The sequence below is a fragment of the Paroedura picta genome, chromosome 5, assembly GCF_049243985.1.
Source record: "Paroedura picta isolate Pp20150507F chromosome 5, Ppicta_v3.0, whole genome shotgun sequence".
NCBI classification, from domain to species: Eukaryota; Metazoa; Chordata; class Lepidosauria; order Squamata; family Gekkonidae; genus Paroedura; species Paroedura picta.
The window spans coordinates 38,361,477-38,376,281 of record NC_135373.1 but is presented as its reverse complement, the minus strand read 5'-3'; the positions used below and the strand labels follow the sequence as shown (position 1 = coordinate 38,376,281).

The 14,805-nt window shown below is 48.1% G+C and overlaps 1 protein-coding gene across 24 annotated transcripts in view; it reads left to right on the top strand.

The window, feature by feature from the left end:
* The window catches only part of MACF1 (microtubule actin crosslinking factor 1), a 350,067-nt gene that overhangs the window by 239,345 nt on the left and 95,917 nt on the right, over nucleotides 1-14,805 (top strand). For all 24 annotated transcript variants that reach the window (XM_077337346.1, XM_077337347.1, XM_077337345.1 and 21 more), the window contains one exon: nucleotides 716-2,187. In XM_077337346.1, the coding sequence (XP_077193461.1) occupies nucleotides 716-2,187 (1,472 nt within the window). The remainder of the gene's footprint in view (nucleotides 1-715; nucleotides 2,188-14,805) is intronic.

Genomic DNA, 14,805 nt, shown 5'->3' with positions numbered 1-14,805 from the left:
GTTCCTGCACCTCCCCAATTGTGAAAATTAAGGAGAAACAGCTGGCATATTTTTTCAGGTTTCCTGTTGTGTGAGGTGTGGGAAGATTTTTTTTTTTGTTAAAGGAAAAACAGATGATGGAATTCTGCAAGATCTGCTACATTATAGATATATTCTCTAATTTGGACCATGTTCTGGCCACGTAGATTTCCTAGACTGTCTTGTCTATAGCGGACTGCCATTTTGCTAGAAGGAGCCTATTTCCAATGATCAGAATATTAATTTGTGTGTTCAGAGGACAAAAGGGCACAGGGGCTCTGCCTTAAAACCTCACCAAATCTTAAAATGTTAACACATTTCAGACCTGATCTAAAATACTAATATATAAAGTATTTTAAACATTTAAAACCTAATATTAAACACATAAAATATACAAACAGGAAGAAGGGCCAAAAATAATTAGTGAAGTAATGCCAAACCAACCCCTCCCACCCCCCCAAAAAAAGAATCTTCCTTGTCAGCAGAAAACAACAAGAGAGACAGACAAATTTTCCCAGGGAAGAAATTTCCAAAGTTCTAATGCCATGACTGAGAAAGCCCTTTCTCACGTTGCTCCCTGTCTAGCCATAGATTGCCTCTGAAGATGACCCAAGTGGTCATTTTTAACACTGAATGTTTAACCTTTATACAGGGCATGCATTTTTAACAGTGTGTCCCTTCTTCCTCCATTTTCCAGGGGACCGAATGAACCGTTTGCAGACGGCACTTGCAAGCTCTCAGCAGTTCCAGCATATGTTTGATGAGCTCCATGCTTGGCTAGATGACAAACTGAGGCAACAGGCACAGAGCAGCCCAATCTCAGCCAAACTGGAGAGGTTGCAGTCTCAGATCCAGGAACAAGAAGACTTCCAGAAGAGCCTCAACCAACACAGTGGTTCCTATGAAATGATTGTGGCAGAGGGTGAATCTTTGCTGCTTTCTGTTCATCCCGGAGAGGAAAAAGCCAATTTGCAAAGACAGTTAGTAAACTTGAAAGCAACCTGGGAGGAGCTTAGCAAGCAAATCACCAACCGACAGGCCAAACTCAAAGACTGCTTGCAGAAAGCTCAAAAATACCAGCGTCATGTCGAGGACCTTTCCCCATGGGTTGAGGATTGCAGTGCAAAGATCTCAGAGTTGGATGTCACCCTAGATCTAGTGCAGCTAGAAGCCACTGTCCTGAGGTCAAAGGCTCTGCTGAGTGACGTAGAGAAACGGCGCTCCCTTTTGGAGGTGCTCAACAGTGCAGCTGACATCCTCATCAACGCATCGGAAATGGATGAAGATGATGTCCGGGATGAGAAAGGGAGGATCAACCAGAAAATGGATGCCATTACAGAAGAGCTCCACACGAAGACAGAGTCCCTTGAAGAAATGTCACAAAGACTTAAGGAGTTCCAAGAAAGCTTTAGAAACATTGAAAAGAAGTTGGAAGGGACAAAGCACCAGTTAGAAATCTATGAAGCTCTAGGGCCTCAGGCCTGCAGCAGTAAGAACCTGGAGAAATTGAGAGCCCAACAGGAGGTTCTGCAGGTCCTGGAACCCCAAGTGGATTATCTGAAGAACTTCACTCGAGGCCTGGTAGAAGATGCTCCAGATGGATCAGATTCCTCCCATCTGTTAGGTCAAGCTGAAGTGGCCCAGCAAGAATTCAAAGTTGTCATGGAGAAAGTCAATGAATGTTGCATACTGATGGAGACCAAGCTCGAAGGGATTGGTCAGTTTAATAACCATGTTCGGGAGATGTTCTCTCAGCTGGCTGATCTAGATGACGAGCTGGACAGCATGGGTCCCATTGGGAGAGACATAGATAGCCTCCAGTCCCAAGCAGAAGATGTCCATGAATTCTTGGCCAAACTTCAGAGGTTGAAGGTAGACATCCAGGCTTCTGAAGAGAAATGCAGGCAGATGTTGGAGGATGAAGGGAGTCCTGATTTAATAGGGCTGAAACGTGAGCTGGAGACCTTAAGTAAGCAATGTGGCAAGTTGACTGAAAGGGGCAAAACTCGCCTGGAGCAGGTGGAAATGACATTGACTCGTGTCAAAGACTTCTACAACCAGCTGAAGGAACTGAACCACATGACGACCACTGCAGAAGAGAATGAAGCGTTGCAGTGGGTGGTTGGGACAGAAGTGGAAGTGATAAAACAGCAGCTTGAAGATTTCAAGGTAAGATTCTTGCTATCCTGTATGTAACTTACAAACATAGGCAGATTGTGTGTGGGTGGGCAGGAAGGGATGTGTCAGCGTTTGTCTCTTATGGCCCTTCCTTGCATACCCAGGGAATTGCTGATCGCCACTATGGGATTGTAGGTGAATTCCCTCCAGGCCAGGCTGGATTCTGGTGGGGGGGATCACTTGGGCATGAAATTGGGGTCACTGTGGTGGGCAGGTAGTTGTGAGTTCATTCTGCAGGGGTTGGACTAGATGACCCTGAAGATCCCTTCCAGCTCTATGATTCTATTCCATGATTCTAGCTCCATTTAAGCCATGCCTGACCTTGTCCTCATTTCTTGCAGTGTTCTGTTTTTCCAAAGGACGTTTTGTTTCTAAAATTCTTATTTATGTAAAAACTGTCAAGATAGGTCAGATGTTGATTGCCTTGAAGAATATTTACAGCAGGGGGGAAATTGCACTTATTGAATCTCTCTTGGTGAACTTCTCAATGCGCCTCCACATGGCCACACTCAAGGGCCTGTGTATTCTTTATAGTTTTAGTTGTACCTGTGCTGCATGTTCGACGAGTACAATGCATGATGTTTAAAAATGTGTTTGATGTGCCTTATACCTTCTCCCCTAAGACCCCCAGAGAAATCTATGTTCGAACATAATCTCAAGATCTCTGGCCCCAGAGAAGCTAAACCGGACTCAGCCAGAGCCGGGGCTTTCTCTGCCCTGGTGTCAGCCTGGTGGAACACACTCCTGAGTGAGATCCTTGTGGGATTTACAACATTATCGCAGGACTTGCAAGACAGAGCTGTTCTGCCAGGCTTATAGGTGAGGTCCATAGAATACCAACCACAGCTGGTCTCCCTACACAGACCTCAGCAACCACATAGGTAACATCACAGTACTTTATTCCCCCTCTCTTCCACTGGAGAGAAGGCGGAGAGCTTCTGGATTTTTAAGGTGAATCGGTTTTAAATAACTTGAATGGTTTAACTCTTCTATTGTAACAACCAGCTACAAATCTCCAAATCAATCAATGCATGCTCAACAGCCATGGTCCTTCCATTTCAAGGCATTCAGACCAATTAACTGTAGCAAGGGGGATCAATCCAATAAGGAAAGGTAAGCCCATTGAACCCTACCCGGGGAAGAGCCAAGATCATTTCTGCTCTGCCCTCGCTTGCTGCCACCAGTGGTGGACGATGATTCTGCCACATCACTGCCTCGGGTATTGTTGAATCAACCAAACACTCCTGTTGCGCATATTACAGAATTCCCTGCCCTGGGCTGTCCATTGTGCCTCTGCCAAGTCAATGAATCATGCAAAATAACAGCGTAGGAGTTCATATTCTTAGCCCTTCCCAAATCCAACCTTTTCAGCTGTCAGTGGGAAGCGTGTCACCAAATTTTAGTTTTCAGAGGGGAGGGGGAACCTCTGATATTGGAGCTTTAGGAACTCCCTGGCTCTCTACTTTCTCGTTGGTTGCCATTGGTTGTGCGCAGCTTTGGACATGCTGTTTTTCTATGTGGTCAGAATGATTAAAAATGTTGACCGCCTCCTTGAGGGTTAATCAGTCTCTGTTGGACATCCAGTGCTTCCCCTTGTGCTGACTCAGTTAAGCGAAACATATCAGTCTCCTTGTCTGAATGGCTTTGATTAGATGCCCAAGATCAACCCAACTGTGTCCTCATGTTGACCTGACGGATAGGGAAATGTAGGAAAGGATTGGGACTAAGTGCTATAAGGACCCTCAGGCTGAGTTAGAGATAGCCAAGACACTTGAAATGTCCTTGCACACTAGACTTTGGGTTTTTCTTGCTTTCCAGGGTCTTGGGCTTTCCTAAGAACCTGTTCCCTGAGATCCTAGAAGAACTGAAGCAGAGAGGGGAAGGGCAGAAAGAGGCTTTGCCTTCTCCTGTCTAAAGGAACTGGCAAAGTAACTAGGGATGCTGTGGACCAGGGGTAGTCAAACTGCGGCCCTCCAGATGTCCATGGACTACAATTGTCATGAGCCCCTGCCAGCAGACGCTGGCAGGGGCTCATGGGAAATGTAGTCCATGGACATCTGGAGGGCCGCAGTTTAACTACCCCTGCTGTGGATTTGCTAATGATCAGCGGTTTATTTGAAGAAGGAAAGACTTCAGGGGGGAGAAAAATACAATCTAAATGATGGGTGAATGAGTGGTCCCTTGACTTTTCCAGTTCTTGTACTGTCACGTGTGTTACCGGCTCCCGGCCCCCCACCCAATCAGAATCTGTTTGCATGCTTGCTAATTTTGCATTTTGTGCTCTGCTTCTAGAAACCAGTTTTTTGTAAGTGCAAAGAGGATTGGGGGGGGGCATATTGTTGAACAAGGAGTGGGGCTGTAGAGGAAGGAACCCAAAAAGATAAAGCAAGGCACAGAAGACTTTGGTGAGGATTTCCCACTGCTGAAGCTTCTCTTGAGCATATCTTTCTAGCTTCTGAGATTTCGCCAGGCACATTTGCAAAGACTGTATAATTACTAGAAATTACTAGAAATTAGATTTGCGGCAATACGTGACCGTCAGCCTGTCTCCAGTACAACAGTTCTCAAATGCAAACAGCAAGGATATGTGAGGGATGGGGGAGGATAATTAAATCATGTACTTCTAGTGAACCAGGAGTAGCGATGTCCATAATGATGCCCATAATGTGTGCCATTGAGTTGCCGCAACCCGAGGACCATGGGGTGTTTAAGGCAAAAGAGAACCAGAGATGATCTGCCATTTCCAGTCATGCATGGTGGTCTCCCATCCAAGTACTATCCATGGCTGACTCTGTGGAATTTCCAAGCTCTGACAAGAGCAGGCTAGACTGTTCTGTTCAGGCTGCTGGTTTATTTTTGGTTTTTGGCTGTCAAGTCACAGCCAACTTACAGTGACCCCATAGGGCAGAGGTAGCCAAACTGTAGCTCTCCAGATATCCATGGACTACAATTTCCATGAGCTCCTGCCAGCATCATGTTGGCAGGGGCTCATGGTAATTGTAGTCCATGGACATCTGGAGAACCACAGTTTGGCCACCCCTGACATAATGTTTAAAAGGCAAGTGAAGTTCAGAGATGGTTTGCCATTGCTTACCTCTGAGTTGTTGTTAGTTGAGAAGTTGTGTCCAACCCATTGCGACCCCATGGACAATGATCCTCCAGGCCTTCCTGTCCTCTACCATTCCCCGGAGTCCATTTAAGTTCGCACCGACTGCTTCAGTGACTCCATCCAACCACCTCATTCTCTGTCGTCCCCTTCTTAATTTGCCCTCAATCGCTCCCAGCATTAGGCTCTTCTCCAGGGAGTCCTTACTTCTCTTGAGGTAGCCAAAATATTTGAGTTTCATCTTCAGGATCTGGCCTAGATTAGCAAAGTTATGCTCAAAATCCAACAAGCTAGGCTCTCCCTCTGAGTAGAGACCTTAATATTCCCTGCTGGTCCTTCATCCTAATACTGACCTGGGCCCACCCTGTGTAGCTTCTGAGATCAGATGAGATCTGGGTAGTCTGGACATCAGGCTCCAAAGGATTTCTGTATATTTCCGATTTCCCCATCAAGTTTAAAGTTTAACACCGTCGCATTTGTAATGTCCCTTTCCTTTGAACATCTACAGCTACCACTGTCCCTCCAGCTGTCCAAGATCCCAAACAGAGAGATATTTCCCCCCTAGCACCAGAAATCCTTTAAGAATAGATAGCCTGACAGTACTTTACACACATAGCAGAAGGGAACTAAACTTGGGACCTTCAGCCTGCAAAGCGTGGAATCTGCATGGGAAGCCCCTGCACCTTCCCTAATCCTGGTGTGGGAGAGTTCAGCGGGGAGAGGTCAAGCTACATTCCTTGAGCCAGACAGGAAAGAAAGAAACTTCTCCCTGGAGCTTGACATCCAAAGCTAGATTTGCCAGTGTTTTCCTTATGGAGCCCTGGGGGTGGGGAGGAATAGTACAGACAGCAACGAGCATCAGAAGGTTCTTATGTTACAGGAGAGTGGCCAGGGGGATCCCTCGGCCTCTGTTTTGCCAAGCTCGCAGGAAGCAAAAACAATGTCAGGAAAATATCTGTCTCCGTCAGCTAGATTTTCGTGGCAGGGATTTAGTGCCTGAGAACCTTGGCGGGGTCTCCTCCCAGAGTGACGTTCTCTGCCAGGATGTTCTTGCACTTCGTTTTCATGCTGTGTGAGCGTGCTGCGGCCCCCCTCCTCAACGCCAAGCACGCTGTGTGGGCAGGCTGGGTTTATCTTGGCTCCTTTCCCCGCCTTCGCCACCTCATAAACACGGCATTAAAATCTGCCTTTTATCTCCTGCCATGGTGGGTTCCCCTATTGCTCTTTTTCTTTTATAATGGGAATATAATAAGGTTACGTATGGCAGTGGAAACCGTTGTACCGCAGAGGGGCTGCGTGCTGGCGGGGGCTGTTTCGTTGCCCCTGTTCCTGTGGAGGTTGGCGGGGGGGGGGGGAGGTATTGCAAATTGAGAAGGGAAGGCAGCTTTGAGACGTGGTGGGTCCCCCCCCCCCCCAAGCTATCAAAATAGTCATTTTGTGTCTCTGCGCCTAGGGATGGAGCAGGTGCTTAGTGGGTGGTGTGAACAATGTACAGTCCTTGGAGTAGCATTCCCTCCTTGGCCTCCGTTCACTTGCTAGGCTCTTCTTCCAAGCCCAGCAAGAATCTCTTTGTATCTTTGGGGGGCTTGGCACTCCAGCAGTAGCTGGCTTGGCTTATGCTCCCCTGTGGCCACGTGGCACATATAGCATAATCCATCTTCCCACAAAGGTGTGTTATGGTGTCTCTTCTCCTTCAGGCAGTGAAGTATCTGCCTGAATTGTTCTGCATCACCTTCAGACTTCTGGGCCTTCCTTGTTGACCCCTTGCCTTTAAAAAAAAGTTCACTAAACTTGGAGATTAACACAAGACTTTCAGTTGCACTGAGCATGCCAACAGCTCCCCCCCCCCCAAAAAAAACCCCAGAAACCGTCAGCAAAACTCCCACTATTAAGCGTTTCATTTGGCCAGAGGACTAACTGAGTAGAATAGCATCAAAGGCACTGAGGAGCAATTGATTTTGTCAAGTTCAGCCTGCATTCTCATTTAGTTATCCCTTCAATGCAACCAGAGGTAAAATGACCCAAATACCGCAAACCTGACATGCCGGTTCACAAAATAATTACATGGGTGAAGGAGGACGTTAAACATCAGAGAGGACTTGAGCGTATGAAGGTTGAGGCATGTCCCATGGACCACCAGGTAGACAAGTAAGTGGGCTGTTCTTCAAATCAAGCCTGAACCCTCCCTAGGAGCAAAAATGACCAAACTGAGCTTATGAGAAGACAAGAGGCACTGGAAAAAACAGCAACGCTAGGAAAAGCCAGGCAGTAGTAAAAGGAGGGAGACCTAGCATGGATTCAAGAAAGCCATGGCCCTCCGTTCGCTGGAGACAATGCTGCGAATGATCAGCCATTTTGGAGGGCATTAATTAATTCATACATTGAAGGAGACTCAAAAACATTTAATATGCATGGACTATGCAGTAGGGTGGGAGTCTGGACAGGAACTGGCAGCTCAGTGGTTCCAGACAGGGAGCAGAGCTGACGGTTGCCGAGGCAATGACCCAGGCCTGACCTGGAAGCATTAGTCCCTGGCTCGGATAGAGGAAGCTCTCCCCCTTCCCCCATCTTCCTTCCTCCCTGCAGCCTCCAGTGGCCCTCGGAAGGGCTGCCCATGCACAAACTAGACGCCCCCAGATCCTCTTCCCCCACCCTCATGCTTGCTTTCCAGAAATTATTCAGGCCAAAGAAAGCGGTGCTTTATCAAGGAAGTGGGGGGGGGGCAGAGCTGGTACAGGGGGCATGAGATATGAACAAGATGGGCAGTGACGTTGGCCCATCAGCACTTTGACGGCTTATGGGAAGCTGGGGCAAATAGGCCGCCCGTGATCTGTGCCCCAAGGAGTGCCTGGGAGCCACTGAGACGGTGGCAGAGGGAGAGTCCAGATGGCCAGTTCCACTCTATTGGAGCTCTGTTTTTAATCTGCAGTCAAACCATCCACTGGCTAATCACTCCAATTATTTGATTAAGGGTGCAAATTACCCTGCTGGCAGGGGTGTGGGGGTGGGGAAGAGGACAAAGACTCTTTTCCGTTACCAGGAAATGCACTGAAGCACCCTTCGAGGCATGAATAAGGGGTTTGCACCGGGCTCAGCCTGTGTATTTCCTCTGTCTTTTCTCACACTGGGAAAATGGCTGCCTGACTCTGATTTAATACCAGGAGAGTGTTGGGGCCTGTATAGGATGCCACCTAAGAAAGGTGGATAACGTTGAAGCAAAGGGAGAGAGCTGGCTTGAGAAGAGAGTGAAGAAAGAAGGAGTAGAAATTAGTAGAAAGGCAAGATTCTGGTGTTATTGAGAAGGGTTTATATGGTGAAGGAGAAGGCGAAGAATGCTAGGGAAGGGAATCAGCAGAAGGGGCAGCTTTCTGGGTACCCCTGGATGGAGAATGCCCAGCGGCAAGGGGGGGGGTGAAAGAAAGGTGCTGTCAGTCCCTTAAGCCAGGGTAGTCAAACTGTGGTCCTCCAGATGTTCATGGACTACAATTCCCATGAGCCCCTGCCAGCATTTGCTGGCAGGGGCTCATGGGAATTGTAATCCATGAACATCTGGAGGACCGCAGGTTGACTACCCCTGCCTTAAGCAACTCTACAAAGTAGCGTACCAGCAGTAATAGAAGGCAGTAAAGAAAATGGCGGGTGGTCAGGGAGGGGGCCCCCTTCCCCAGACATTGCTTGGCTTAAATTCAGAGAAGAAGTTTGAAAGTGTAGCCAGCAGCCTTTCCTGCCTCAGACTTGCATTTGTTTCATTTAATAGCAGCCGCCAGTTCTGAGAAGTGCATGGATGGAAAGAGACTCTGCGTATGCTCAGAGGCATGCTTCTTTCCAGTTGGCCTGCCAGTATTCCAGGCAACGCACGTGTTGTGTGGGAGCATCCTGACATTTAGAAAATGTTTTGGAGCCCAGTCCTGAACTTTCCTCTGCCGCAGTTCTACAAAGACTGTAACCCGCCCCCCCAGAAGGTCCCTCCCCATTGCAGAGCCACTGAATAAAGGAGACGGTGGGTGGTGAAGACAATGAATGTGAAGCTCATTTCCCCTTGAACGGAATGGCCTGTTTGGGAAGGAAACAGCAACGTCCTGTTGGAAACGGTACTTTGCATATTGGCACCCCTAAAAAAAAAATTTTTTTTTAAGGGCATCTTCTCCCCGCCTCCCTTTCTCCTCGCCTGTTCTGTCCTTTGCCAGCTTCGTATAATAACTGAAGAAACAAAAGGCGCCGTGGCCAGAAGGGGGATGAAATTGAATGCAGATTTTCCAGGTGGTTTCATCTGGCAAAAAAAGAAAGAAAGAAAAAAAAACCCAAACTGCACCTGCCTGCTCTTGGCAAAAAAAAAAAAAAAAAGGAGCTCAACAAACAATAGAATAATTTTAGTGGGGGCGGACAGGAGGGAAGAGAGAGAGAGAGAGAGACTCACTTCAGCCCCCATCACCTTTGCAAGCACATTGTGGGTTTCTTCTTCCCTGAATGAGTCTTGTAATTCTAAGCTTCTGTTAGGAAGGCACAGACTAGGGTCTGTGTCTTGAGAGTCAAAAGGACACACTGGGTGGCATAGAGCTGGCCCTGGACAGCATCCTAGCCCGGATGGGGATAATGCACTCACTAGGCCTCACTAGGTTCACAGTGTCTGCCTTGGCCTTTGCCCAGTGTCTCATGAGCATCCAGGCAGAAGGGGCAGTGGGACCCCCCCCCCGGGGTGCTGACTCTAGACTAAGAGATTCCTGAAGATTTGAGGGGCAGAGCCTGGGGATGGCAGGGCCTCAGCAGGGTAGGAGAGAGCCAGCTTGGCGTGGTGGTTCTAATCTGGACAGCTGGTTTTGATTCCCTGTTTCTCCACATGCAGCCAGCTGCGTAACCTTGGACCAGCCCCAGTGCTTTTAGAGTTGATCTCACAGAGCAATTCTGTCAGAGCTCTACCAGACCCATGTACCTCACAGGGTGTCTGTTGTGGGGAGAGTAAGGGAACGCAATTTGTAAGCCGCTTTGAGACTGAGTACTGAAACGTGGGGTATAAAAAAACAATTCATCTTCTATAGTGATGTAGTGCAAACTCCAAAGCCTCCATTTTCTCCAGAGAAACTGATCTTTGTTGTCTGGATATTAGTTATAATTCCAGGAGCTCTCCAGGTCCCACCTAGAGCTTGGCAACCTCCCTCCCCAATGCATGATTTTGTCATTCATTTTCAGTGACCTGAAAACACACTGCTGGGTTCTTTACTAACAAAGCTCAAAATAATGAGGAACATTCACTACTTCTTTGTTCAGTGCTTAAAACTTTGGTCCAGGAGGGAACACCCAACCGAAAAAAATGTAGTTTCATTTTTAACATTATGGAAAGAATGGTTGGAAGCTGCAGAGACGTGGCTGAACTGAAATAATATTGGAACCAGGGTTTTTAAGGGCGGAAGGTGCTTTCCCGTACTTTCTGCCCTCAAAGGATTTTGAACCCCTAAGATCACCCTCTGGAAAAGTCTGTCCATAACCAGGGGTGGTTGAGGCTTTTGCAGTGTTCATGTGGCTTTGGAAGAACATGACTCTTACAAAAGGCCTCATAGCTCTTTGTGTGTATGCAGAAAGCTTTTGGAAAAGGTGCATTTACAGACAAATGGACATTAGGGATTCTGTGCATAGTTTAGTCTTGCTGTCTGCTGCACAGCCTGGGCAACTTGTTTTGGAGGACCAGATCTCTTCTTCCTGTTCCTCCTGCTCCTCCATACCCACTGCATGTAGATTAGCAAGCTACAGCGGAGACGTTGCGGTACAGTTCTTCGCAGTACTCACAGACCTGTTCCCTTCTGGCTCTGGAGGTTTCAGCAATTCTGCAATGTCTTCTTCAAGGGCATCCTGCCCTCCCTGGTGTCTGCGCCCGAGGAACCTCGAAGAGGATGCCTGAACAGGCTTTTCCGAGGTGTTCAGCTTGGATGCTTGTGCAGTTGAGCCAGTCCTGGATCCCAGTCACACGCTATCATGCATGTTTCCATAACAGTCGGCCCCAAACAGTTGCTTTGTATTTGAAACGGATGCCACGTTGTTCCAGATGTCAGGTTTGGCCCTAGATGGACAAATTTGCTCAATTCAATTTCACTCATCAGCCACCATGGCTAATAGCCATGAATTTTGTCCTCCAGTTTCTTTTCCCATTGCACCATTTCCCCCCTTCTCTTTCCTAATTATGCATTGGCGTGGCCTTTCTTTGTTAGAGCTTCCGTTTTCAAGTGCAATGTACAAGATGGTGGAGATAACATAACCATGAAAGGCCATTACACGCCACTGAGGTCCCTCCTTCCCCAAACCTTACTCTCCTCAGGCTCCACCCCCAAAATCTTCAGGTGTTTCCCAGTCTAAACCTGGCAGCCCTACATGGTGCAGGAACTGCCTTCAGAAGACCCCAGAAGGCATTCATTGCCTGTGTGTCTTCCAGGTGGAAACAGCCGCCTCCTTTGGAGCCAGTTTGGTGTAGTGATTAGGAGTACGGACTTCTAATCTGGCAGGCCGGGTTCGATTCTGCACTCCCCCACATCCAGCCACCTGGGTGACTTTGGGCTCGCCACGGCACTGATAAAACTGTTCTGACCGGGCAGTGATATCAGGGCTCTCTCAGCCTCACCCACATCACCGGGTGTCTGTTGTGGGGAGAGGAAAGGGAAGGCGACTGTAAGCCCCTTTGAGACTCCTTCAGGTAGAGAAAAGCAGCATATAAGAACCAACTCTTCTTCAGTAATATCAGGGCTCTCTCAGCCTCACCCACCTCACAGGGTGTCTGTTGTTGGGAGAGGAAAGGGAAGGCAATTGTAAGCCTTCAGGTAGAGAAAAGCGGTATATAAGAACCAACCTTCTTCAGTAATATCAGGGCTCTCTTAGCCTCACCCACCTCAAAGAGTATCTATTGTGGGGAGAGGAAAGGGAAGGCAATTGTTAGCCACTGAGACTCCTTCAGGTAGAGAAAAGCAGCATATAAGAACCAACTCTTCTTCTTCTTCTTCATATGAAAGTTTAGGTAGGTAGTCAATCAAGGCTGCCAGCTTTGAGTTGGGAAATTCTTGGAGATTAAGGGGTGAACCATGGAGGCAAGGAACTTCAGCAGTGTAAATTGCCATAGAGGCCTCGGAAGCTACCATTTTCTCCAGAGGAACCAGTCTCTGTAATCTGGAGATCAACTGTAACTCTGGGATATCTGCAGGCCCGACATGGAGGTTGGCAAGTCCGCTAAGTGTGTTGGTCTTCAGTGGAACAGCAAAATTCAAGTCCAGCAGAATTTTGAAGACCAACGCGATTTCCTAGGTTATAAGCGTTCAAAAATGAAGCTCCTTATGAGGAAAGATTGAGAGAGCTGGGTACATGTAGCTTGGAGAAGAGGAGGGCAAGGGGTGATTGGATATGTGTTCAGCTATGTAAAAGCTAAGCATGTTGAAGAGGGGGCCAACTTGTTTGTGCGGCTTTAGAGACAAGGCCTAGGAGCAGTGGGTTCAAGTTATGGAAAGGGGGGTTCCACTTAAATATTAGAAAGCATTTACTGACAATGAGGGTTGTTTGAAGATGGAATATGCTGCCTTGGGGGCATGGAGTCTTCTTCGTTGGAAGTTCTTAGGAGGAGATAGAATGAGCTCCCATCAGGACTGTGTGATTTTTAGGTCCACAAGAAGATGGGGGGCTGAACTGGATGGCCCTTTGAGCTCTCTTCCAGCTCTGTGTGAGTCTGGTTCCGATTAATCAGATATCCTCTGTTGGTATCCAGCAAAGGGAGCTTTGACTCACGAAAGCTTATACCTTAGGAAATTGTGTTGGTTTTAAGTTGCTACTGAACTCAAATCTTGTAGAGAATGCTTGGCTTGCAATTTCCCAACATTTTGTGATGGTCTCTGCCTCCCTAACGGGCAGCCATTTTGTAGAGGCCCCTCATTCCCCATCCTCAAAAACCTAAACATGTCCATTGCTCAAAAGGGTTGGGCCATCTGTTCTAGAGACATCTGACTGGTCACTGTTGCCAACTGGGCTGAATTAGACCTTTTGGGTTGATCCTGCAGGGTGCTCTTTGGACCTCTGAGGTGTGTACCCTCAGAACAACCCTGTGAGGTAGTAGCAGTAGTGACCAGCTTGGGGTTGTTGAGTGAGTTTCCTGGTTCTCCCGAAGACAGGTTCTCCTGTGCCAGTCGGAGGCCTTTGGCACCTGAGGCTCGAAGTTCTAGCTGATTGGCACGGCTGCCTTTATTTTTGTTGGGGGCCGTGGCTCTTGCATGTCGGCAGGCTGCCATCTGAAAGCTTCTTTGTCATTTGGGTGTATTGAATGGAGGGTAGGGCTGGCTGGGGAAGGGGGATAAATCCGTCCCTCCTCATTCTCTTGCATGGCCTGATCGGGTGGCCCAGCTGGCAATATATTTTAACACATCTCTGATGTACGCTGGCTCCATTCAGTCCAGTTTCGAACAGCTGGGGGTGGGGACGGGGGTGGGTGGGAGGGGAATAGGGTAACTATTTTCTTTTTTCTTGTTGACTCTTTTCCAAGCCCGCCCCGTCGTCCCCCCCAGGCTGCTGCCTTGGTATTTTGAGCAGCAGCACCAAGAAAAAACGTTTCCCTGCCAACTGTTCCATGTTCTTTAAAGGGTGTTATGATGCTGTCTATAGAGCGGCAGTGTCAGAACTGGGAACAGGGCAGTCTTGTCCAGTGGCTAGACAGCAGATCCTGGGACCTGTAGGCCCCTGTGTGCCAGTTGGGTGTAGTGGTTAAGAGCAGCGGCCGGGTTTGATTCTCCGCTCCTCCATGTGCAGTCAGCTGGGTGACTCTGGGCCAGTCACAGTCCTGTTAGAACGGTTCTCACAGCTCAGTTCAGTCAGAGTTCTCTCAGCCCCACCTACCTCACAGGATGTCTGTTGTGGGGAGAGGAAAGGAGACTGTAGGCTGCTCTGAGATTACTTCAGGTAGTAAAAAGGGCATAAAAACCAACTTTTCTTCTTCTGTTCAAGCCTGTCGGGGACAAATATTAGCCTGGCTGCCTCGGGATAAAAGCTTCGTGGGCCTTCTCCCTAAGTGTACCATCGGTAGCTTCTGCAGTCTGCCATCACTCTTAAGAATGCAATTCCAGCATTAAAGTTAGTGCCTCATTGCGCAAGAGCTAACCTTGGCCTCCTTGTTCTTGTTTAGGTATCCTACAGTGTCCCTTATCCAGTCGCTACCCTGCTGGCTTCTGTTTCCAAAGCCTTTTTCGTTCTGTTTAAAATAGCGCTGAAAATATGCATTTCCACCTACTCACCCTTCCCTGCAGTAGCTGTCATGTTTTAGGCTGGAGAGGTAGGTGCGTTTCTCCGATCACGGCACAACCGTTTCCAAATCCCACAGCGATGATGGCTCTAACCCCGCCCCACTCTCGAACCTTGGGCAATGGGGAAGTGCGTAGAAGGGCAGATCAGTGTCTAATACATGTATTAAGCTGTTATTTTCCCCCCAATTACCCAACATAATGAAGCCAGGGGGAGGCAGCATGAATGGAGTGAGAAAGCAGAGTGGA